This window comes from Clavelina lepadiformis, chromosome 1 (assembly GCF_947623445.1).
Source record: "Clavelina lepadiformis chromosome 1, kaClaLepa1.1, whole genome shotgun sequence".
Taxonomy (NCBI): domain Eukaryota; kingdom Metazoa; phylum Chordata; class Ascidiacea; order Aplousobranchia; family Clavelinidae; genus Clavelina; species Clavelina lepadiformis.
The window spans coordinates 6,372,341-6,395,698 of NC_135240.1; the positions used below are offsets into that span (position 1 = coordinate 6,372,341).

At 34.3% G+C, this 23,358-nt stretch overlaps 5 protein-coding genes and 1 long non-coding RNA gene across 13 annotated transcripts; 5 read left to right on the top strand and 1 right to left on the bottom strand.

The window, feature by feature from the left end:
* Nucleotides 1-495: 495 nt before the first annotated feature.
* On the top strand, nt 496-2,848 carry LOC143453274 (eukaryotic translation initiation factor 3 subunit K-like). Its single transcript, XM_076954581.1, has 6 exons — nt 496-645; nt 954-1,052; nt 1,182-1,377; nt 1,800-1,866; nt 1,999-2,199; nt 2,687-2,848. The coding sequence occupies exons 1-6, from the start codon at nt 593-595 to the stop codon at nt 2,722-2,724; spliced, it is 654 nt and encodes a 217-aa protein (XP_076810696.1). The 5' UTR covers nt 496-592; the 3' UTR covers nt 2,725-2,848.
* A 24-nt stretch (nt 2,849-2,872) lies between these two features.
* LOC143453516 (uncharacterized) lies at nt 2,873-18,979 on the bottom strand. Of its 7 annotated transcripts, XR_013115580.1 has the most exons (7): nt 18,839-18,979; nt 18,550-18,659; nt 18,209-18,308; nt 16,250-17,812; nt 15,052-15,167; nt 4,209-4,300; nt 2,873-3,984 (listed from the first exon to the last, which is right to left on the bottom strand). It is a non-coding gene; the product is annotated as an uncharacterized LOC143453516 (long non-coding RNA). The 7 variants fall into 7 exon arrangements; XR_013115631.1 differs by lacking the exon at nt 18,209-18,308; XR_013115529.1 differs by having other exon boundaries at nt 4,176-4,300; nt 16,250-18,308.
* Nucleotides 5,431-7,076, top strand: LOC143453166 (uncharacterized). Of its 2 annotated transcripts, XM_076954458.1 has the most exons (5): nt 5,431-5,561; nt 5,818-6,047; nt 6,130-6,323; nt 6,393-6,560; nt 6,659-7,076. In XM_076954458.1, exons 1-5 carry the CDS (start codon nt 5,475-5,477, stop codon nt 6,679-6,681), a joined length of 702 nt encoding a protein of 233 aa, XP_076810573.1. In that variant the 5' UTR covers nt 5,431-5,474; the 3' UTR covers nt 6,682-7,076. The 2 variants fall into 2 exon arrangements, with proteins under 2 accessions (XP_076810573.1, XP_076810493.1); XM_076954378.1 differs by having other exon boundaries at nt 6,393-7,076.
* LOC143453434 (uncharacterized) lies at nt 10,047-11,980 on the top strand. Its single transcript, XM_076954805.1, has 4 exons — nt 10,047-10,187; nt 11,149-11,366; nt 11,580-11,734; nt 11,826-11,980. Exons 1-4 carry the CDS (start codon nt 10,110-10,112, stop codon nt 11,978-11,980), a joined length of 606 nt encoding a protein of 201 aa, XP_076810920.1. The 5' UTR covers nt 10,047-10,109.
* On the top strand, nt 15,007-17,193 carry LOC143453356 (uncharacterized). Its single transcript, XM_076954703.1, has 4 exons — nt 15,007-15,127; nt 15,385-15,614; nt 16,650-16,789; nt 16,867-17,193. The coding sequence occupies exons 1-4, from the start codon at nt 15,038-15,040 to the stop codon at nt 17,037-17,039; spliced, it is 633 nt and encodes a 210-aa protein (XP_076810818.1). The 5' UTR covers nt 15,007-15,037; the 3' UTR covers nt 17,040-17,193.
* Nucleotides 18,405-21,570, top strand: LOC143453072 (uncharacterized). Its single transcript, XM_076954255.1, has 5 exons — nt 18,405-18,691; nt 18,853-18,978; nt 19,136-19,271; nt 20,142-20,447; nt 21,354-21,570. Exons 1-5 carry the CDS (start codon nt 18,614-18,616, stop codon nt 21,560-21,562), a joined length of 855 nt encoding a protein of 284 aa, XP_076810370.1. The 5' UTR covers nt 18,405-18,613; the 3' UTR covers nt 21,563-21,570.
* Nucleotides 21,571-23,358: the final 1,788 nt, after the last annotated feature.

A 23,358-nucleotide genomic window follows, 5' to 3' on the forward strand; every position in this document is an offset into this window, starting at 1 on the left:
AGTTATTATTACGTAACAATAACATAACAGTCTTAGCACGTAATTGTGATCAACCACAAAAGATCCTTTCAAAGTTACTGGTGCCATCTTGTTTTGGGTCGCAAGATTTTTTCCCTCCTTTACACTTAACATTGGTGATTGTTGACCTACTTAGATTATTTTTTAAATTGCAAGCGTTCTAGGTTCATCGGCTTGCAAAGATTTCATGTTAATCCTATATGCATTGATCTTGTTTGACATGACGTCACACTAATTACGCATTTCACGTCACTTGCTTCGCAGACCACCTGTCTATATGTCATTTTGAACGAGTCCAGTGCGTAGGATTCAAGCCCTTATAAAATAAGAACTAGGAAGCATATTTTCAACATTTTTTTTTAACTGAGTAAAGAAATTCATATTTGCAATTTACCTGAGTGAAGTCATTACAATCCAATGCCTAATATACTTTGCATTTAATTTAAGAAATATTTTAACATAACAACTAACATGCACCAAAGCACAATTGTAGTAAGTCATTTTCAACATAAAATCATAGCTTGCTTTATTCAGTAGGGCCTTGTACTTTAAGGATAGTTGATTATCATAGAATATGGCTGATGTTGATGCAACTGCAATTAAAGTAATGCTGAAAGGCATCGACAGGTATGTATGTGGTAGCTATGCTATGAAACTACTTGACTATAAAGAACTGTATTTATGATTTCTTGTGCTCAACAGAGATTCATATCAGCTTTTGTTAATAATTTAGCTTTAAACTCTATTTACTAGTTGAAGTTATGAACAAGATATTGTAAATTGAAAGTTTGTAGCAATTAACAACAGTATGTTATGATTAACAACGGTATGTTATGAAATAATTTCTGCCATAATTACTGCATTGGACAAATTGTGTGATTTATAAACCAGTGACTGGTTAACTGTGAACAATAAATGTATTAATTATTCTGCAGGTACAATCCTGAAAATTTATCCGTTTTGGAGCCATTTGTTAAAAGCCAGGTCAAGGAAAACTTCTGTGACTTATCTGCCAATCTTGCAGTTTTGAAATTGTGAGTTCTTATTATATATAAGCCTTAAATTGCAGCTAACCACTTTGCCTTGATGTGTGACTGAAATTGGGTTATGATTTTGGCAATCTTCATTTCCTTTTCCCTGAATTAAAACTTGTAATTTTTCAGATACCAGTTCAATCCATCTTATTTCCAAGAAGAAATTGTCTGCGATATTCTTCTTAAGGCATTGGAAGCATTGCCAAGTCCAGATTTCTCATTGTGTGAATGCTTGGTTGATCAGTATCATCACGAAAACCCTCAGATCGGTCGGCTTATCTTTTTAAATCATCTTCTACAAACTTGTGACTTTCGATTATTTTGGGTAAGTTTGCAACTTGCATTGTTTTATTTCTACCTCTCAGATCAAACAAAACTACAAACGGTTGCAGTGTTAGCACATTTCCACTAGCTTATTCTACAATTATACTCCTAGCAGATCAAATTATATTAGAGGCGCCCAAACCTTTGGGTTCATGATTAATTTTAGATATGATTTCATTTCTCTTTTGATTTGATATTTTCCTCAGTTGAAGCATTAAGTCAATGGTTTAAGCAGCATATTATTATTTGATACAAGGTAACTTTGCAGTACTCAGTAGGCTCCACAGATTTATAAAAAATTCTTTTTATGGTGTTCAGAAAAAGGTTGGAAACCACTACATGTACTCATGCTTTCGGGACGTGTTATTTGTAGTTTACCAGCTTTCATTTCATAAACTGACTGTTGTTGTTTTATTTTAACAGAGGGAACTGAAGGCCACACCAGAACTAATTGAAGGTGTTACAGGATTTGAAGACGCCATCAGAAAATGTAAGAATTTTAACTTCAGTGATTAACTTGTGTATCTCAAACCATACCCTGGTGGAATGATGCAAGTTATTACATAGCAACACACATAACACTACCGCGTGTTAGCTAAACTGTGTCATGTGTGTTTTTCAGACATTTGCCAGACTGTGTCTAATTCTTATCAGCACATCAAAGCAGAAACGCTGCAAGCTCTTCTAGGTGATCTAGAAGATAAAGACCTTGATGCTTGGATTGAGAAAAACGGATGGACGAGAACCGATGACCTGATATTTGTAACTAACCAGGAGGAAATCATAAAATCAAGAAATATTGTTGATAAAGTTAATTTTGATAGTAAGTTTTGCATACAATGCCATAAATATAATTGGGCTGCAATGTGTCATAACTTTGATAATAAACACACAGTTTCGCATGCAATGTTACAGGTAAAATGACAATTGTATATGCCAGGACTGGCCAAACCGCGGCTCTTTACTCGTTATTATGCGGCTCTTTCGTTCATATTGAACCTCCGAAAGAAAGCACATTTTACCCATTTTAGGCAGATAAATAATACGCAAAAGTAATCTCTACTGGATAATGTTCAATTGATATTTGCTAAATAATGACTGATTACATCAGATTTCGACCCAGAATAAAGATGATGAAACTGAAACAATATCTGATGCAGTATTATGACGTAATTAAGAAAAAGCGTCATAAATCATAATGTGTATGATGTGGCTCTTTGCGGTTAACACAGTAAGAAGTGAGGCTCTTAGTCTTTGACTGGTTGGCCAACCCTGGTATAGGCTAATGAAATGTTTTATTTTCCTTGCAGAAGTGCAAAGCGTTATGATTTCTGGACTGCACTCATGATACAGTTCCATCGATGATATCTAGAAGAGGAACCAGAAATCATCTGCTTGGTCATGGTGGACTAAGATATTATGTAGTTGTTGTTTCATTGTTATGGAATGCAGGAAATAAATGTTAAAATGTCCAGTTTTTGTGAACAGGTTCAAAAGAACGAAAGTTATGCTTGTATTTTAATTCATGCAGCACAGAAATACAAGAGTACATCAGCTAAGATAACACCACCCATAGACAAGTATCGAATTATTATGTCCACAATAATATATGAGACATGTACAGTGTTGAGATTGATTCAATAAAAGCTTTACCACAATAGTCCTTCATATAATTTATGTAAAACATAAAATAATAGTGAAACCAAAAGAAAATTGTAACGAGCAGCGAGCATAAAACTTTGAAACACATACATAATTGTATCCAAAAATAATAACATTTTCTGGTTAAGCCACGTGGGTCACATGGTTATTTTGTTACGTATCACGCTAAAATCAATGTGTCTTTAGTGTCATATACGATCAAAGAAAGTTACAGCAAACAAAGAGAAATCAAACAAAGGAATATGTTGCACTGAATGGGATGATTGAACCATTAAGTACAAGACAGCATTCAGTCATTATTAGTGTTATATCATATATGGTCAGATAGAGTGAAGCAATAACTTGTAGAAAGATTTACAAAACAACTGTTTAGTAGCGAACACATGAACTGTGGATACTTAACGAGTCGTAAACGTCAACGTTTCAAGTAAATATAGTACAGAAGCAGAAAATGCTACTGAACACTATTCGGGTCTTTGACAACAACTAGAAGATTTGAAGTATAAGTCCAGCTGGTATCTTGTATCAAGCATAAAACTTTATGAAAGTTGCGCAACAGTCAAATTCATAAGTTACCAGCAGAATCTTAAGTTAACAAAACCATGTAATAAATTTATTCCGGCAATGGCTCACCAAATGTGACAACAACTGGAAGATTTTAAGTAAAAGTACCACTAGTATATACCTGATATAACGTATTATTTCTAACCAATAACAAACCTGTCTTTTTGACTGCAAACAGCAGAACTTTATTAAAGTTGCACAACAGTCAAATTCATAAGTTACTAGAATCTTAAGTTAACACAATGATGTAATATGTTTATTCCGGCAATGGCTCTAATAATGGTAACTGGTGCTTGCTGGTAAAAGGTTGCATGTATCTTCCAGAAATTCCAGTAACTGGGATATACACATGTCACAATAAATGGTGGTGGTACATTTCATTCTGAAAAAGATAGCCTTGAGAAAAAGATATTAAAAACACTACTACTAGCCTGCTTCAAATATATATGTTGTATGTCAGGAAGAGGCATACTCTGTCAGATTCTCAAACATAAAAACAACTGTTCGTAATGATATCTCAGATGATAAGAACGTAGAGTATTTGCACGAATTAAGTTAAATATTAACTGAGACCTTTCTTAAAACTTTTGTATGTAAATCTTTTACTTGATATTCAGGAGACAATGGAAAAGTGATTGTGCTGGAGTGATTTTGAACCTATGGACCAGTAAGCTTAGTGAAGCCTTTCTTCCAACTGCCTGAAAAAGAGACACTCTCTTTTAGGTTCTGAACAGTGAGTAGAAGGCTCTCAGCTTTTATATATATGACCAATAAGCACATTTATTTTTACTCAGTATCGTAGTTAAAGAGTAAGTACTGGAGTAAGTAGGTCCAGCTAGTCTAGCTTTAAACTGCAGAAAGCAAATTACAAAAGTAAGGTACAGATAGAAACTACTGCTTCACAGGACTAACTTCCAAAAAAATGTTCAAACTCGTACTGTTACAAGATTATCATTAAAGAATCAGACGCAACATTTACATAAATTGTACAGCTCTATTTTAACGCAGTTTGCTAACCATGAGGGATAGTTAAAAATCAATCAATGAATTATACAGAAATGTAAAATACCTTTTGTGTGGTTTACTTAAACTTTCTTAAATGAGCTTCACAAAAATTAATGAGCCATATGAGCCATTAGTGAGTATATGCAATAACTCTGTTTTCTGTAAGTCGCACATGATAAAAATAAAATATAAAAGTCATAATTATGAAAAAAATGATAAAATGCAACGATATCAAACGAATTTTCAAGCAAACCTGAGGACGTTAAACCTTTAAAAATTGAGTAGTTTTAACAAGGTAACAGTGGTTACTGTAAACCAGTGGTTCTCAGTTTGGTTAATCAACAGTAGTACCACAATATAAAAGCCGATCGATACCCCTAGTACAGGTAGGTGCACAGAACGGAAATTATGAAATGACAAATTAAATTATTTATGTTAAAAGAGTAATAAAAAAGACCACTGTTAAGCCAGAATGGATAAATTTTTGTGCACAAGACAGAATGATCGGCTGCTTGCAGGCAAGGGAAAAGCAATGACCTAAATTGTCAGGGGGCATATTTCCCGAAAACGTAAAGTAACTGGATATTATTACAACATTACAAAGTAAATCAGTTGTCAAATCACTTGCAAAACATTTTAACCACAAACAGAGAGGTGTTTCCATGTGTAATAATCGTGCACCTTCTAAATAACAATTTCGTACTGCGTGGGGACTGGAGGTACTTATCAAATGGGAACTGCTGGTTTAATGAAATATATAGTTGAACTACTGACTGACAAAACGACCCATAGTGTAAATTTGACTGACCAGTGCTTCTTTCAGGACTTTAACTTTGGTTGGCACTATCACAAATTACTTTGATAAAGATGGTGTTGAAATTCATTTTATTTCTTTTACTCCTTGGACTTAATTTGACTGTTGCAACAAACCCACCATTAGTAAGAAACAAACGGGTGAGTGTAAATATTGTTTCCTGTTAAATACATACAATACCAATAAAACTAAGGACACGTTTTAACAAAACAGAATAACAAGATTTTAAAACAACAACAAAGTTTCCACAAAATTTGTTCAATTACTATCTTATTCTTCAATCTAAATATCATAGCTTTCCTCATAAACTAATTAAAGTAAATTTTTCACATCAATATATTAAAAGAAATCCAGAAGTTTTGTTTATTGAATCTAAAACATTCCGGTAAATTTCAGAGACCTGACTTATGCCAAGAAGGAAAAAGTGAAATCGTTGTTGAAACCAATGCGAGCCAAAGACGAAGATGTGGCTACTGCAACAATATACAGTTCTACAATCACGAAAACAAAACTTGTGACTTGTTGCCACAAGATGGAGAAATGTGTTCCCACAAGCAAACCTTCTCTTTCTGGGATGCCTGTAAGAAGACCAAATGTATAACTTACGGGGAACCAGGAAAATTGGGGTAAAACTCAAATTAAAACAAACCATAGTGATGTATAGCCTATACTATTGAATAACGGAGCAATATACTATTTCATGTACAGCTTATGTTCCATAAAATATTGGGATTCTACATCAGCTGTAACAAAAGCACCGACAACACCAGCCTCACATACATCACCCAAGTGGCCAGCACCAACTTTGCCAACAACAGAGTTTAGACCAAATACGCCAATTCTAGAAACTCCAACAAATCCAGACACAACAAAGACAAAAAATGTGAACGCGAAATACGCAGGTCAGAAACCATAAATTGAATGCTTACAATTCTACAAATGAAACGAAACAGAAAAGTTGTATTTTCAAGAGTGTGAATGTCATTTGGGGAATTGGGGATACGTCATTGCATTTGCTGCCGGATTCTGTCTTTGCTTGCTCATAGTCCAATGGAAAGAAGTTTCACAGAAACGCTGCTCCAAGATTGCCACCATTTGGCGTACATCCAACAACCAACAAGCCCAAGGCACAGAGTCAGGTAAAGTTTTATGGTACCAATTCAATATTCTTTACTTAACAGAGCAGGTGCAGTAAAACTTGTTCACAATTTCTGACGTAATAATTGTTTTGAAACAGAAGACAACCTTCTGCCAAGCTGAAAATACCATAACAAAGCAACATGCAACACTGGGGCCTGGATAATACACTCTGGCTGTTGTGTTCTTAAAACTGTTTCTTTAATTATTTCAAGCATGTCACCAGTGTAATTAATTAGCTACAACGTCTTATTTTATTATAACACAGTTATTGGCATCTGTTTTAAGTTACTGATGTACACATGGTGCAGCTAGCGCATTTTCTGAAAATAGTTATCTGTTTTTGAAATCGTTAACAAATGCTGTTTCAAAGAATTTCATTCATTGTCACGTGTTTGAGCTCAGGCCCTAATATTATTGTTTTAGCATAAATATTGACACTATTATTATGATATTGTGCTTTTGTTCTTAATTTGTTTTTGTTTGTTATTTCGTTTTAACATGATTCGCTTTCTGGGTTTTGTTGCTGTGCTAATTTTCTATCGTTTTAGCACCGCTATAGTTAACATAAGTAAGTTCTTGAGGCCTAGGTGTCTTTTCTCTGTGGAGTCTGGGGCGATACCTGATAGTACTGACATAACATGCATTTAGTACAACACTGAGTCTCTGAGCTGCATTACTAAATGCAAATGCCAACGCACACAATCCTGATGATATCCACATACTGGTATAGAGTAAAATGTTTGCCATTGTTACCAATCTTTTAAGCAAAGCTTTCCAGTAACAAGATTTCAGCTTAACTTCAGGACATAAAAGTGCCATCTCCAACTCATTATAAAAAAAGACAACTTATGCAGTTTTCCAGAACTCAGGGTGTTAAGTGCTCAATCGAGTGACAAAATTCTTTAACGCATTCTTTTTTATTCGATAAAACTAAAAAATCAGTTCTAGGTGTGAACTACATTCACTGGTCATGTGATACAGGACAACAACGAGAGAATTAACAGTTAATTCAGGTATTTGTTTTGGACTGGAGATTACACAATAATGCTTAAACCAATGAATACAGTACTAACTTGCTTGCATACCAAAGTATCACAACTGAAGGCAAATGGGCGAGGAAAAATATAAAATACTATAGAATTATTAATTATATTACACATGAAAAATTATATATGTATTACAAACTACCAGTATACAGCCAAAATAACAGTGTTATGTTAAAAGGCCAAAATAAAAATGGACAACATGACATATGGTCAAATAAAACAGATAATAAATATCAAAAAATCAAGGGCTAAATATCAAACAAAAAAAGCATCATAGGCCATGTAGCACCAAGCAAGTGATTTAAAGTAACAAAAGAATTCGATCAAATGATGATTTAAGAAAATGTCCAATGGAACACAAAGCACAGACAATGAACATTTAAACCCTTTCAAGTCATCATGGATCATTCTTCTCCTCATTACACCACACCCAAGTCTAGTTTTGGGTTACCCAAGGGAAATACCCCTGGGATTTTAGAGGATGGATATAAGAAAAGGGTGAAATAATAGTTTCAGTGCATATTTCTCAAATCAAGTGAAGAGCCAAAAGAAATTAGTCAGGATTACAGATAAATTTATTATTTACCAACTTAAGTCAAACACAAACAACTGGATCTAAACACAGGAATGCTAACACCAATTGCCAATATACAAGGCAAATTATTTATAGTTTGGTCAGCTTCAGAACAATAGCAATGATATATTTACACAGTGAACTGCAGATAGACTTCAAAAAATGTGGCCAGTAGTAAAAAAAAGCTAAAGTATGTGGACCAAACCTAAACAATGTTTAGGTGACATGGTATTGGGGAGCATTTTACATATAACTGGTAGGCTAAAATAATATAAGAGTAATGAGACATGTACAGTGTTGAGGTTGATTTATCTCAATGAAAGGTTTGCCACAATAAGCCTTCATAATTTGCGTATAACAAAATAATAGTGGGCATTAAGCTTGACAACACATACATAATTGTATCCAATAATGATTACATTTTCTGGTTAAGTTACGTGGGCTATTTTGTCACATATCACCCTAAAATACAATTAAATGAGTCTTTTGTGTCCTATACAATCAAAGAAAGTTACAGCAAACAAAGAGAAATCAAACAAAGGTATATATTGCACTGAATGGGATGATTGAACCATTAAGTACAAGACAGCATTCAGTCATTATTAGTGTTATATCATATGTGGTCAGATAGAGTGAGGCAACAACTTGTAGAAAGCTTTGCAATACAACTGTTTAGCAGCAAACACATGAACTGTGGATACTTAACGAGTCGTAAACGTCAACGTTTCAAGTAAATATAGTACAGAAGCAGAAAATGCTACTGAACACTGTTCGGACCTTTGACAACAACTAGAAGATTTGAAGTATAAGTCCAGCTAGTATCTTGTATCAAGCATAAAACTTTATGAAAGTTGCGCAACAGTCAAATTCTTAAATTACTAGCAGTAAATTACTTAAGACAATGATGTAATATGTTTATTCAATGGCTCAGCATTAGAGGCGGGGTCAGACCACAAAGCCTCAAGGCATGTGTATATCCTTCCTTAAAAGCTCTCTAGTCACAAACTTGGGTTTAAGTGCAGTATCACTCAAACAAAGCGGTTACTTTATGTGCTGGCAAAGTATGCTGCTTCAGATGGGAATATATACCAGAAATGGTACTTAAACGGTTATCTGTAAATTTCATTTGGCACAATTGTGTTGTAGTACAGTTTCTGCCAATGAAAGAGATGCTGTCATGTTCAAAAATACTTCAATTTCATATTTTAAATTGTAGTATTTTAAAGCTGAAAAATGCATGAGAAAAATTCAACGGCAGTTCTAATGGTCCGTTTTCTTCAATTGGAGAAGACATTGAAAACGATCAAAAAGAGTGAGCTTGCACTAGTGTTGCAAGTGATCTTGTTTGGCAAAGGTGTGTCTCTTTGTGCAAATGTAACCCAATTATCAAAAAATGCGAGTGTCCAAACATCCTTGTAACAATCCAGAGAGAACAACACCTAACTTTTTGCAACTAGGATAGAACAATTTGACCTGTGAACACATTAATTTAGTTCCTTAAAGTCTGAACTTAACCTAAACCAACTTAATTACAATACATAATTTACAAGTGAAAATGCAGACAACAGATTAATATTAAAACTTCTCTGAAACACTAACTATGTGAATGTTTAACAACAAACTAAAGGCAAATAGAGCGAAGAAAAGTAAAGTCAATAAAGAGATGTGTGTTCTGGCTGTAGCTGCCGGATCACAGTTTTACGGCTAACAGACCACCTTCAGGAAACATTGATGTAAGGACAAGGCCAGTCTTAAATTTATTGATGTACGTCTGTTTCTTTTAAAATTCCATGCAAAAATGTTTATTCAAAAAATAATGAACAGGATTTCTACGTATTTAATACAGCTTTAGCTGGTCTACATTCATTAATATTTGAAGCAGTGTTAACTGATCTAATAGTTGCTGATTAGATTTACAGTCTGTATCTATGCATCTGATAGCTGTTGTGTTAATATTAGTTTCTCTGACTAGTGCTACCACATGGGCTGGAAAACGAGTAAAAAGGGTGAGTAAATATGTTAATTCTGGACAAAAACCTTCAGTTTGGTTTTTATTAACCCAGTTTATACCAAAATATGTCACAGACGCCAACTTTTCATGGCATTATGTCTATTTATGCCAGTTTTATATGTGTGATTGTAGGCCCACGTGAAACCCTGAATAAGAAAGAGTCGTGACGCAAAAGGTAAATTTGGAAACTTAATAACTGAAAGCTCTGAATACTCTTGACTTGTCGAGAAAGCTGTGTTTTTCATGGCAATTACTTCAAGATGAAAACGCCAACAAAACCTTTATTTCAAACGTTTGGTATGCGCTAAACGGAACAAAAATATATGGAAGACCAAACAGCCTCACTTCAGCATGTGCTGATCAAAGTAAACTAAACAAGGTTACAAGGAAAAATGAAAACGTAAATTAAAGTAAAATGTTTTAAAAAATCAATAAATTTTTTACACAAATTCGGGATACTCTGTGTGGTTTTGACCGTAACAGAGCTATGATGTAATAATCATTCCACATTCGCACTGACTGTGAGCGTACAAATGTATTTTATACCTTGTCACCTAAACAACGCTTTCAACGACACCCACTTTTGACGATTCTTTCTTCATTTTGAAGAAGTGTTTTAAAAATCTTATAAAACTACAAAAATAGCAAAAATTACTAAAAAGTGCAAACGTTAACATAACCAAAAGCACTATATTTAAATGACCGTGTGTTCAACACTCCCCAATTTAAGGTCTAAACATACTGTGTCAGACTTCCTGTTTAGATTTTTTAAAAAGAGTTTTGTTTCCATAGAGCACAACATTTGTCACACAGCCTGTCACACACAGGCTCATCAGCATCTGGAAATGGGGGATCAATTGTCATTGGGCAATTGACACCCTGGCCAATTAGCCACTAGGTGTGGGCACAACAATCATATTGATAGCAACATATAAATCTTCACGGTTAAATTTCAGAGGCCTAATTTATGTGAAAAAGGACAAAACGAGATCAACATTGATAGAGTGGTGGAATGTGGCTACTGCAACAATCTAGAAGAATACAACTGCAAATACCAACTTTGTGAACGCCTACCCGATGTTTTGGAGATGTGTGCTAATCAGCACACTTATACCAAATGGGATGTCTGTCTAAAAGGCCATTGCATAACATATGGAAAGGAAGGAGTTTTGGGGTTGGTACTATTTGAAGAAATTACTCCAAAGTAGTCAGAAATTACAAAATGCATCTCTTGCCACAGTGTATAATTGATAACTGCAAAAGTAAAATGTTTTCAAAAAACTGCATTTAGTAAAGTTTTCAAGAAAAACACAATAACAGAAATATAGATAGGACAATTTGCGTAAAATCTGACAGTTTAAAAGGCTAATCTTGCTAATTAACACAGGAAATGTGAAACATATTATCGGACACTGACAACTTTAGCCACAGATGCTCTGAATGAAACAACCTTCACTCAAACCACACCAGTGACTTTAACAACAACCGAAACATGTTCTAAGGAAGTAGAGACAAAAGTTGAGATTCAATATATCTATGCAAGTAAGTAGACTCCGAATTTAAGCACGATTACAGTGATTTTATTTCTATATAAACTACTTAATTTACAAAATGGTGGTGGTTATGCTTTCAGGCTGGTGGACAATTCTTATCTGTATGATGGCTGCTGGTGTCGCTGGTTATCTGATCTCGGTCTATCTACATTGGGTGAAACAGTGGAAATTTCCCTCAATGTTAAGATGCTTACCACCATTTCGAAATCTCACACATTACGCTGTTCCAAACTAGGCTAATTTCTGCTGCATGTTCAGTTCTTGTTTAATGTTACGAACATATTTTCTGACATTTACAAACACCTTTGCTCTATCATATGTATTTGTTGATTCAGCTCGCGACTACATTTCATCTGCTGCACCTCTGTTTAATTAATATCACTCAATATTGTTAATAGTATCCTGCCATCAACATCTCAGTAGTCCACAACATTTATTAGAACTTTGACAAGTTGCTTGGCAAAGTAACAGAAATTTATGACAGTTTACAAAGAAAGTAAAAAGAATAAAATAGTAATCTTGACTTTAAGTGATTTGTGTGGATTGTGAGTCGTGTGAGTTTTTGTTGTTTCAAATATAACCCTCATAATTTTTAAATTGAACTTTGTAATCAAATTTCCGTCTGCATATTGAAAAGTTAAGTAGAATGCTCACGGCACTGTGATATATAATATACACATGTAGACATAAGGTGTACACATGTAGAATCAGTTTTTGGCCATAGCATAAGAATTTGTACCTTTGGCATATTATTGCACAATTAAAATCAAAATAAAACACACGAAATAAAACCAGTCTGTTAATAAGATGTACTTTGTCTCATGTTTATCTGGTTATCGTTTAAGTATGAAACTACTCGCGGACCAGCGCAATTTAATGGACCTGCAAAGTTAGGACTATACTTGACTGAAAGGTTGTAAAAACCATAACACAACGAAAAAATCCACTTTCTATTGCGTTTGTACTCTCCGAAAGCCATTTTCATTTATTCGCTTTCAATTGCTATAGTAGTAATAAAAAACAAATAAAATTAGACACGGCCTATGCATGTTGTTTTGCGATAACTGTTGAACGCAAACATTTACTACAACACTGAGTCTTTGAGCTGCGTTACTAAATGCAAATGCCAACACACACAATCCTGATGAATGATGATATCCACATACTGGTATAGAGTAAAATGTTTGCTATTGTTACCAATTTTACCATATTTTAAGCAAAGCCTTCCAACAACAACCTCTTGTTTACCTCTAAAACATTTATTCTAGAAAATGTAACAGAGAAACAAAGTCAGTATAGTAATAAAAATAAGAAACCACTAATCATTCTGTTTTTCAGACATGATATGCTAGAAAACTATTACATTGCCATGACCATTTACAGCATACTAAGTTGAAATCTATTAGCTTTATAAACATGGGAGACTTGTAATCTGCAATGAAAACTGTGCAACCAAATGTATTGTTAACAAACATTTCAGCTTTACTTCAGGACATAGAAGAACCATCTCCATCTCATTATTAAAAAAAAATTAATTCAGTTTTCAAGAACACAGGCTGTTAAGTGCTCAATCGAGTGACAAAATTCTTTAACGCATTCTTTTTTATTCGATAAAACTTAAAAATCAGTTCTATCAGTTCTACAGGGAACTACAGATTTAACATTTTCTAGTGCCGTCACTAGTTATGTGATGCAGCAAAACAGCAGAAGAATTAATAGTTAATTCAGGCATTTGTTTTGGACTGGAGATTACACAATAATGCTTAAACCGATGTATACAGTACTAACTTGCTTGCATACCAAAGTATCAGAACTGAAGGCAAATGGGCGAGGTAAATAAAAAAATTATACAAAAAATGCATTACAGACTGCCAGTATGTAGCTAAAACAACTGTGTTATGTTAAAAGGCCAAAATAAAAAAGGACAACATGACATATGGTCAAATAAAACAGATTTAATAAAAATTAAGGGCTAAATACCAGTCAAAAAGAAAGTATCATAGGCCATGTAGCACCAGGCAAGTGAGTAAACACAACCAATGAAATCAATCAAATGATGATTTAAAAAATTTCCAATGGAACACAAAGAACAGACAATGCACATTTAAACCCTTTCAAGTCATCATGAATCATTCATTTTTTCACTATGCCACACCCAAATCCAGTTTTGGGTTACCCAAGGGAAATTACCCAGGGATTTTAGAGGATGGATATAAGAAAAAAGTGAAATATAAGTTTCAGTGCATATTTCTCAAATCAAGTCAAGTCAAGTCAAATCAAATCAAGAGCCAAAAGAAATTAGTCAGGATTACAGATAAATTTATTATTTACCAATTTAAGTCAAAAATAAACAACTGGACCTAAACACAGGAATGCTAACACCAATTGCCAATATACTAGACAAATTATTTATAGTTTGGTCAGCGTAAGAGCAATAGCAATGATATATTTACACAGTGAACTGCAGATAGACTTTAAAAAATGTGGCCAGTAGTAAAAAAGTTGGTTGACTTGAGATCTAAAGTAGATGGACCAAAACTAAACAATGTTTAGGTGTCATGGTATTGAGTAGCATTTTACATATAACTGGTAGGCTAACATAATGTACGGCTAAAGTAAAAAAGTTGAATTAAGGTAATCCTCAACGAAGCCTAATTTAAAGTTTAAATTATAATCCTAACATAGAAGCATGAAAAACTTTGATTAAGCGAATTACAGAATTAAAGTCTATATTTTGGGTTAACTTTTGATGATCACATCAAACAAGTCTAACAGTGCTGATAAAGGTAAAAAATAAGAGGTGCAATGGGTAGTCAATAAAACAGCTTTGCATTGATAATTTACTTTACCTTTATTTAACTCATTTGGCAAAAATTTGAAACTTATGTAACAATCAAACAACAAACCTTGAATGAGTTGCCGCAACTTTACGCTATTTTTTAAAATAAAAACCATCACCATTCAATGCTGCAAAAAAATTAAATTTTGAAGACAGTTTCGTCCTTTTGGTGTCTGCTTTTTATTGATAAAGTTAACAAAGGTGTATACTTGACCCCAAGAAAGCTTTATAAACTGGGTATAGTTAATTATACCACAGTCATCGACAATTGCTTGTCCGGAGCAAGTGCTGTAGAACAGTACAGTCTATACAGCATATAATTATACGTACAGACAGAGTTTGATAAACTAGAGTTAACTTAAAAGTATTGCAAAGTCAGTGTAATTGTTTGGTTTACATTTATAACTTGTTATAACAGGTAACCACAATAGCTTGGCTTATTTTGTAAAAAAAATGTCCAAACTTACAATCAAAGTTGTCTTAGTCTCGCTCATTGCCATTGCAAATCACACGGACGGTCATACTCAGAAAGAAAAGAAAGAAGTAAACATATGTTACATCTTCTGTATTATGGTGCATTTATCTGTAACAGCAAAACTGTATTAAACCGATATGCGAAATTAAACAACATTGGAATATGTTACTAAACTCCATAAATCTGTAATATAAAAAACATTTCGAAAGTAATAGCAAACAAATATGAAATCTTCTTGTGCTGATGTATAAATTTTGCATTGATGTTTCTGATAAAGTTTAAGAATCAGTTAATGGCAGCTGACACAAGTGCACATCTATTTCAGAGGCCCGTGTTATGTGATAATGGGCAAGCAGAAGTCATAGTTAAACACAAGCAGTTACAAATCATCAAATGCCGTTATTGTGACAGCACTGAACACTATGACTGCAAACATCGAGCTTGTTCTAAGCTGCCTCAAGATGCAGAGATATGTTCTTTGGAGCACTCCTACTCGAATTGGGATGCATGCAAGAAGTCAAAATGCCTGTTCTATGGAAGAAAGGGTGGGCTTGGGTGAGTTAAATTAATAAGTCTTGAATCGATGAGCTTGAACGAGTCAACATTTTATGGCAATCTCAAAGCATACATAGTATATTATACACTGTGATAACTACGTACATAATGGCTTATAGTGTGCTATACTAACAAGTACGCAATAACTTGTATTAAAGTCAGAGGTGGGCAGTACCATGTTATCATAGTACAAAATACCTGTACTGCGATACTTCTTCAATCCCGGCATCATCGGTACATTTGAAAAAAAGTAATGAATTCCTTTTTTCAAGAAATTTTAGTCGGTTCCAGTACATGATACTTTTCAAGTGATTATTTCAAAGTTTTGAGAAATACATTTTTCAAAAGTTCATTTTAATTAAACCTTGATGCCAAATTTAGCATTCGCTGTTCTTGTTTAATCTACAAATGTCTATTAAAACTGCAAGTGAGATAACATATGTTTTGACCTAGAATAACTTGCAGCTCGGCTTGAATTGGGGCAAAAACTTCACTTGGAGCAGCATCCTTTATCCAAAAAGTACCGGTACCGAACTACGTTTTTGAAACAGTACCGAATACCAGTACCATTGGTACTCTTTTTACCAGGTACTGGTAAAATTACTGACGGTACTTTCAAAGTACCAACTGCTCACCTTTGCTGAAAGCTGCGGATAAAATTCTTTTAAGTAATTCTTGCGAGGCTATGCTATACATAGGTATGCAGTACAGCTCAGTTTGCTGGTGTCTTAGTCACAAACTGCAAAGCAATATTTTCAAGAATTAAATTCATGTTCATTTTGTGAAATGTAATCAACTCATTTTTGAATTAATAAATAAGAGAAAAATGCAAATCAAAAACACTGCGTCTGTGGGTTATATGTGTTATTTTTAGGCGTTAAAATCGAACTAGCAGCATTGTAACTGGAATCGTAGTTTTTCACGAGTACTAGTGACACAACCTAATTTTAAAAAAATCTTAAACGTTGGAATGGTCTATCACTAACTGATCAATAGATTTGAGTTATGGTAATGTAAGCTATCTATGTAATACAGGATTTGTACAGAGAATTATTGGAACGCTAAACCAGCGATGCCCATCATCTGTGAACCACAAACACCAATAGGACCAACACATCCAGCAACGATTTGTCCAACGGCTTTGGCAGATGAGGAAAAACAATCTCATGGTGTCGGTGAGTAAAAATTTTATTTTAATAAAATACAAAGTAAGTTGAAAGTGACAGAATCTAATGTTTGATGTTGTTTTCAGGGGGAGGGACAATCTTCGCTTGTATTGCATTAATGATTCTTGTGGCTCTCATTGTTTATTTAGTCTTCATCCAGATACACATAGTTAAACAGTATGACGTCCCACAATGTTTGCATTATATTCCCGGTTTTGGTAGACTCAAAAATCAGCCACTACCCCAGGCAGACTTATAGTCTCTTCTTACACCATTCCACATTCAATTTTTCTGTTTCACACCAAAGTGTGCATGTTAACTGCTGATCGATGCGATTATGTTTGCTGGAACAAAATGTTACGTTTTTGCTTTTGCAGTTTTTCCCTAAAACGTTTTGCGCTTTGATCTTACTTTGTCTGCTTTTAGTAAAATGTTTAAGATTAAACATTTCGTTATCGTCAACTTTTATCTTTTCATCTTGCTACCACATTTCAAAAAAGGAAACAGTTTCAAACGTGTTTTACTATTTTATATTTCATGATATGAAATTATGCAAGCAAGTCACAACCTTCACAAAAGCATTGTTTAAAACGTTCACAAAAGCAAAGTATGTTTGTAGTGTATTTTAGATGCAATAAAGAACAAGACTAGTAAACTAGTCATTAAACTGCTTTCAGTTACAGATGAACGCCACGCTCTAACTTAAAATTAATTGATAATGCAACGAGCTTGTGAAGAGCAATGAGAACCCACAACTACAATAACATGAGCAAAAGCTGTCTTTAAACTATAGCAATGTTTACTAAATCATGAGTTCCACCCAAATATGGCTCATCAACATTATGCCGGTGGGCCGTAAGTATGTCTTGTTCAAAACAATACAGCTATTACAGTAGTCCTAAGCAATATGTGCTTAATATTTTTCCAGTCCCAATCGTTGGGCCAACCTGCTTTAGAAGCAACTTTGGGTTCTTCACAAAACTTGTGGAGAAACGAAACTGATGAAAAATTGGCTGCTCCAAAAGGGTGTCACTTAAGAAATGAATAAAATAACAGTGAAAATCAAATTACTGCTCTAAGGACCAAAGGAACTCAACGGCACACTAGAAAAAACAACTGGCTTCAAGAAAACTTTTCAATTTCTTGTCAATATAAAATAGCATGACAAAGAAGAGCCCATGATCGATTATTTTTTAGCACCAATTGTTAGAAGTATTACTTCACCAGTGGACTTGATATCACTTTTAAGATAATATAAGAAAGATTTCTGAAAATAATTACAAACCCAGATGTTGAAACTTAAAGAGGACCATAAAATACACTTACTAACGGTAATATCAGTTTGTGATATCTAAAGTCAATATTTGCAAAGAAGAAAGCCATCAAGAAAGAAATAAGCTCTCTTTTTATTTAACTTCTGATACGTACAAATAAAAAAGAGTTAAAGAGCCGGAAAGTTAAAGAGTTTGGCATGAATCACGAGTCACACGCCACTTGATTTCACAATGATTGCGTAAGACGATATGACCTGACAAAAGAAGCGTGACATCAGGGTAAATATCTTTTCAGTCAAATTTCTTTTAATTTATACGATTTATGCTATGCACTTAGTATTGAGCGCTCAGAACATAAATAAAAATTTTTAAAGAAATTTTGTTCTCAATAAAATGTTTAGAACGCTTCAGCTTGAAACATAAAATTTTTTGAGATGCCAGATTTCTAGAACATTCTATTATTTTTGTATCCATATAAATTTGCTGCCTGCTCACCAGTTGTTGAAGTTGTCAACCACGCACTGACGGTGTAGTTAGAAGTTTTCATTGGTAAAGGATCATGGAAAGAAGATTGAAATTATTGCTTATTGCAATGGCTTGTTTACCTATCAAAATATTAGGAATGGATGCAAACCTGGTAAGTATTAGAAGAAAATTAATAAGCATTATATTTAGGCTTTTAAATAATACAGAATCAGCTTCTCAGTAAGGAGGCTAAAATTAGTAAAAGTTACAATTAAATCAGGTCTAAACAAGCAGATTTTCTAAAATTCCAAAACCTCACCATTTTAATCTTAGGGAAACAGACAAGAACTCCTTCATCCTGGAACTGTGGGTATGAAGGGAGACAGAATATACTACAAGTGTCAATACTATAATTTTTACGTCAGCAAAGAGAAAAAATGCCCTCACCTACCCAATCCGGCAAGTCAAACACCTAATGATAAAACACAATGTTTGACGTTACTGGTAGTTGCCATATATAAATCTTCATAAGAACACCAAAAGATGTTCGATAACCATATGGATGATATTCTCAACCAGCTTTTCTCATTTTTATTAACAATTATTAATATTTTAGAGTAATAGACCACCCTGCAACCTAAACAAGCCTGAAATCAAGCCATTACTGGTTGGAAAGGTCATACGATGTATATCTTGCGACCCTCCAAATTCAAACAACAGCAGTGAACTAACTTGCATTGCATCAACACCAGGTATAATAGAAAATAAAAATATAGCATGTAACGTCGAAAATGGGCAGACTGCACCCAGATTTGGTATATACTTTTGCAAAACTTTGATAAAACGCCTGTTAACACCAATGAAGCTTTTTAAGCTTTGAAACCTATTATGATAACAGCCGATAACTGGTCAATTAACCCACAGACAATTCAACCAAGATATGGTTAAAGCAGGAAAAACTAAACCCGAGGACTATTGAACCTACAGAAGTTAGTTGGGTAGCCCTCGGTTTAATCAGCCTGGGTTTAGTCGTCCTAGATTGAATTGTACGTGGGTCATGTCGACTTGGAACCATAAAAGCTATGATTATGTGTTAAAACTACTTACTCCACTGATGCACAACTGCACACAAATTTATTGTCTTTCAACATTTGACTTAATGTTACCCTAATCAGTTACAGTATTTGCATATCGATTAAACTCATAACACTGTTTATAAACTGATATCCGGAGATATTTAAAATACAGCTAAGAACTTTCACAAGTGTTCTATCGTGAACCTTCACTATGAATATGGTATAGTGACATGACATAGCTCATGACACAGTATAGTGTTTTAATAACACACTCAAATAACTTGCATTTAAGCCTCTCATGTGTTTATCTCTTGAAATTAACATTTAGTGACATAAGCCACCTTTGTAAATTAGGCCTGGCCAGGAAATTTTTGGCAAGTGGGCGTTGAATCACCTTCCTATTGGCGTCAGCCGGGCAAATTTGTAAAAATGTGTGCTGGTATTGTTTATATATGCGTAGTTTCAGTAATTCATAAGTAAGCCCAAAATGCATCATAATAAACAATTTTTAATAAGATTTTTAATTAAATTTTTCTTAATGTTCAGCTGCACCAGCCAGTGTTGTGGTATCAAGCGTGAGATCAAGCTCATTTGAAGTCACTTGGACCCACACTGACCCCAACTCTCTGACAAAGAAATATCGCGTCTATTGCACTGCTGATAACACAACAATTGAATGCGGAAAGACAGCGGAAGGAACTCCCCCAGAAAAATCATTAAAAATCAAAAGTCTGTCACCCAACACCCAGTACACTGTCACGGTGGTAGCTGTGGTATCAGACGGCGGTACCGGAAACGACGTCGACGACATTCTTAGTGATGTAAGCGAGCCGTCAACCGGCGTAACCACAGGTGAGCTAGCTGTTGCAATGAAAAATTTATTTCAAAACTATAGCTGAGTTTTTTGGTGAGTTAAATTTATCCAGCAAGATCCAAGCAAAGTTTTATTGAGGAGTTGTTTTTATAAATTAATTCCTCAAATGCTCCCTGCATGATACATGTGGAAATTTATCAGACTTAAGCAAAAAACACTGCACATGCAGTAAAAAAATTTGCAACTATGCCAAATTAAATTAAACGTCATTTAATTGAATAAAAGCTGCAAAGTAAATATATGCCAAGCTCAAATTCGTATTTAACCACACGGTTATCCAGCCTATGTTTTTGTTCTAATTGTGATGTTGCGTGTGCTAGCACACATAAATTGACCAGCAACTTTGGATGATGGTGCCGGTGCTAATGCTAAACTCCAGTCATAAAAAGCAGCCAATTCTTAGTTTTCAGTAGATACCAGCATACATACATTATTATTGCAAAAAAAGCTTTCAAGAATGTAAACAACTGAGAACAATAAAACAAAAAATTTGGATGATGTTCAAGTGACGTTAAACAGTTATCCTGTTTATGATGCAAAACTTCATCACAGTTTAATTTTTAGAAAATTAATTCTTCACAGCTAGATGGACACTAAGAATCATTGCAGTCACACTATTAATTGTAAGCTTTGCTGGGGCATTTTGCTATTGGAAAAACAGAAATGGAAACTTTCACCAAATATGTACCTAAAACTATAAACAACCACAATTATAGTTTTAAAGAATGTGACAAACATCAACCTAAGTTGTGTTAAATACTCATGCCTTCAAATTGTTGACATACATGTCTTCAAACAGCATAAATACATGCTTTCAATCAGTTTCTGACTACAACCAACAGAATAATTACTGCATTTTAAAGTTTAACAACAATCTTTCACAGCTGGATCGACATCTGGAATCATTATTGCCATTGTGGTTGTGGTACTGGTATTAATTTTAATCCTTGTTGGGGTAATTCAATGGAAATGCTTTGGAAATTGGGAACCGCAATGGAAACTTTTTCCAAAAATACGGCCCTGGAGAAGATCAGAAAAAAGAAATAATCAAGCTGAAGCTGATGAGATGATGCTGGCTGAAACTGCTGTGTGAAAAACTGATTATGTTTGTATATATTTATAAATATGTACAGTTTAAATACTAGCTGCAAAGTTCGTACTCAATTACATCTAATGTTATTTGAAACAGTGTTCCCAAAGTGAATGAATGTGAACATTAATATTACTACACATAGACTTTGTACACACTACAACTATTTCCAAACACTAAGTTTTACACAGAGAATAATTCAAGAATGCCAACTAACAGAACTGTCTATTTTACACCAGCCAGTACCCATTAAAATAACCTAGATACACATATTATCTACTGTACCATGCACACTCTTGCCTGTATACGCTACCTCGCATTATTAATATCTTGTAAAGAATACCAGAATAAGAATATTAGGTATTGCAATATATATAAAATTTTTGTAGTTCATTACTAAACCAGTTTCTACTATATCGCCTATTTTGCATTGGCATCGTTTACTTTATGTTCGTTATTAACTGTGAAAAGTGGAAAAATTGTGTTAACTTCGTTACCCAGATTGGACAGTTTGTTGTTTTTGAGTGAGAAATTTCCTGTGCAATCAAGATGAAACAATAGCAATTATCATATTTGTGCAAATAATCTTAATCCCCCACGCACTTAGTAAACTTTCCAATATGGCTCATCACGACATCGTGAAACAAAAAAATGCAAGTGTCAATATTTTAGAAGTATTTTTGACAATATCATTGCATTACTGATATGACAGCTATACTGCAATGTATGTGGTTTAATGTCCAAAATACTGTAGTGTTTAAATGCCTGCGGGAATTATGCCATAATGTGTGTTTCTTGTACTCGCTGATTAGCGGAAGATTTTTTGATGGCATTGCCTGTTTTGTATTTATGCTAAATGACTTGTATAGTGGCAAATGGTTGTATTTTGTGGGCTTGTAACATTTGCTTTTATCTAGAGAAAATACAAAGTTGTTACAATACCGTAATAGGTTTAATGCTTTTAAAATCTAGGGCAGAGTTTCCCAAACTGGGGTCCGCAATGACTGCACAGTGGGTCCTCATCCACCTAAACAAATCCAAAAAGCAACCGTAAGCTACCATACTTTCCAGTCTGGGCAATGGTTAAGAGTTTTGGCTAAAAAAGCGTCCAGTGCAGAAGCGCACAATCAGATGACGTCACAACTTAAGTAGCTCAGGTGTTGAATACAAATGCACGGACTGTGGTTGTGCACTTCTGCACTAAAGCACTAGAATGAGGTTCACTGCCACCAGTCAAGCAATACCACAAGACTAATGACAGTTCCAACTTTCATTTAATCTTTAATGCTTGTTTAGCAGTATTAGCAGGGCTGCGGTGGTTTATTGTCAGGTCAGCAAACTCAAATTGACGCCTTTTCAATGAAAATAAACATTTTTTTGTATAGAAATCTTGTAAAAAGTTTAAAATAAAAAACTCAACAACATGTTGATCTGATCTACAAATAAGAAACCCAAAGATAGTTATTTATGCAGGATATTGTGTCAACTTTTGCGTTGGATGTCATTGTTTTAGTTTTTATAGGCTCTGGGCCAAACCCAAGCGGAAGCCAAGTCTTGCAGCCTAATGCTCCACGGTTTCAATTTTGGTTAGAGCTTTCATGCAATCATTTTGTGCTTTAGCATAACCATCGCGACTAATCAAAAACTGCGCGATTCGGGGTGAACAAAACAGAAAGACGATTACACTGCTGACATGAAGAAAATAGCCTACTTCAAATTTTATCTAAAAAGTTTCGTCTGTTTTTACAAATTGTCGTCTTTCTTGTGAAGGCTTAGGCATACTTGGTTTGTTATTACTA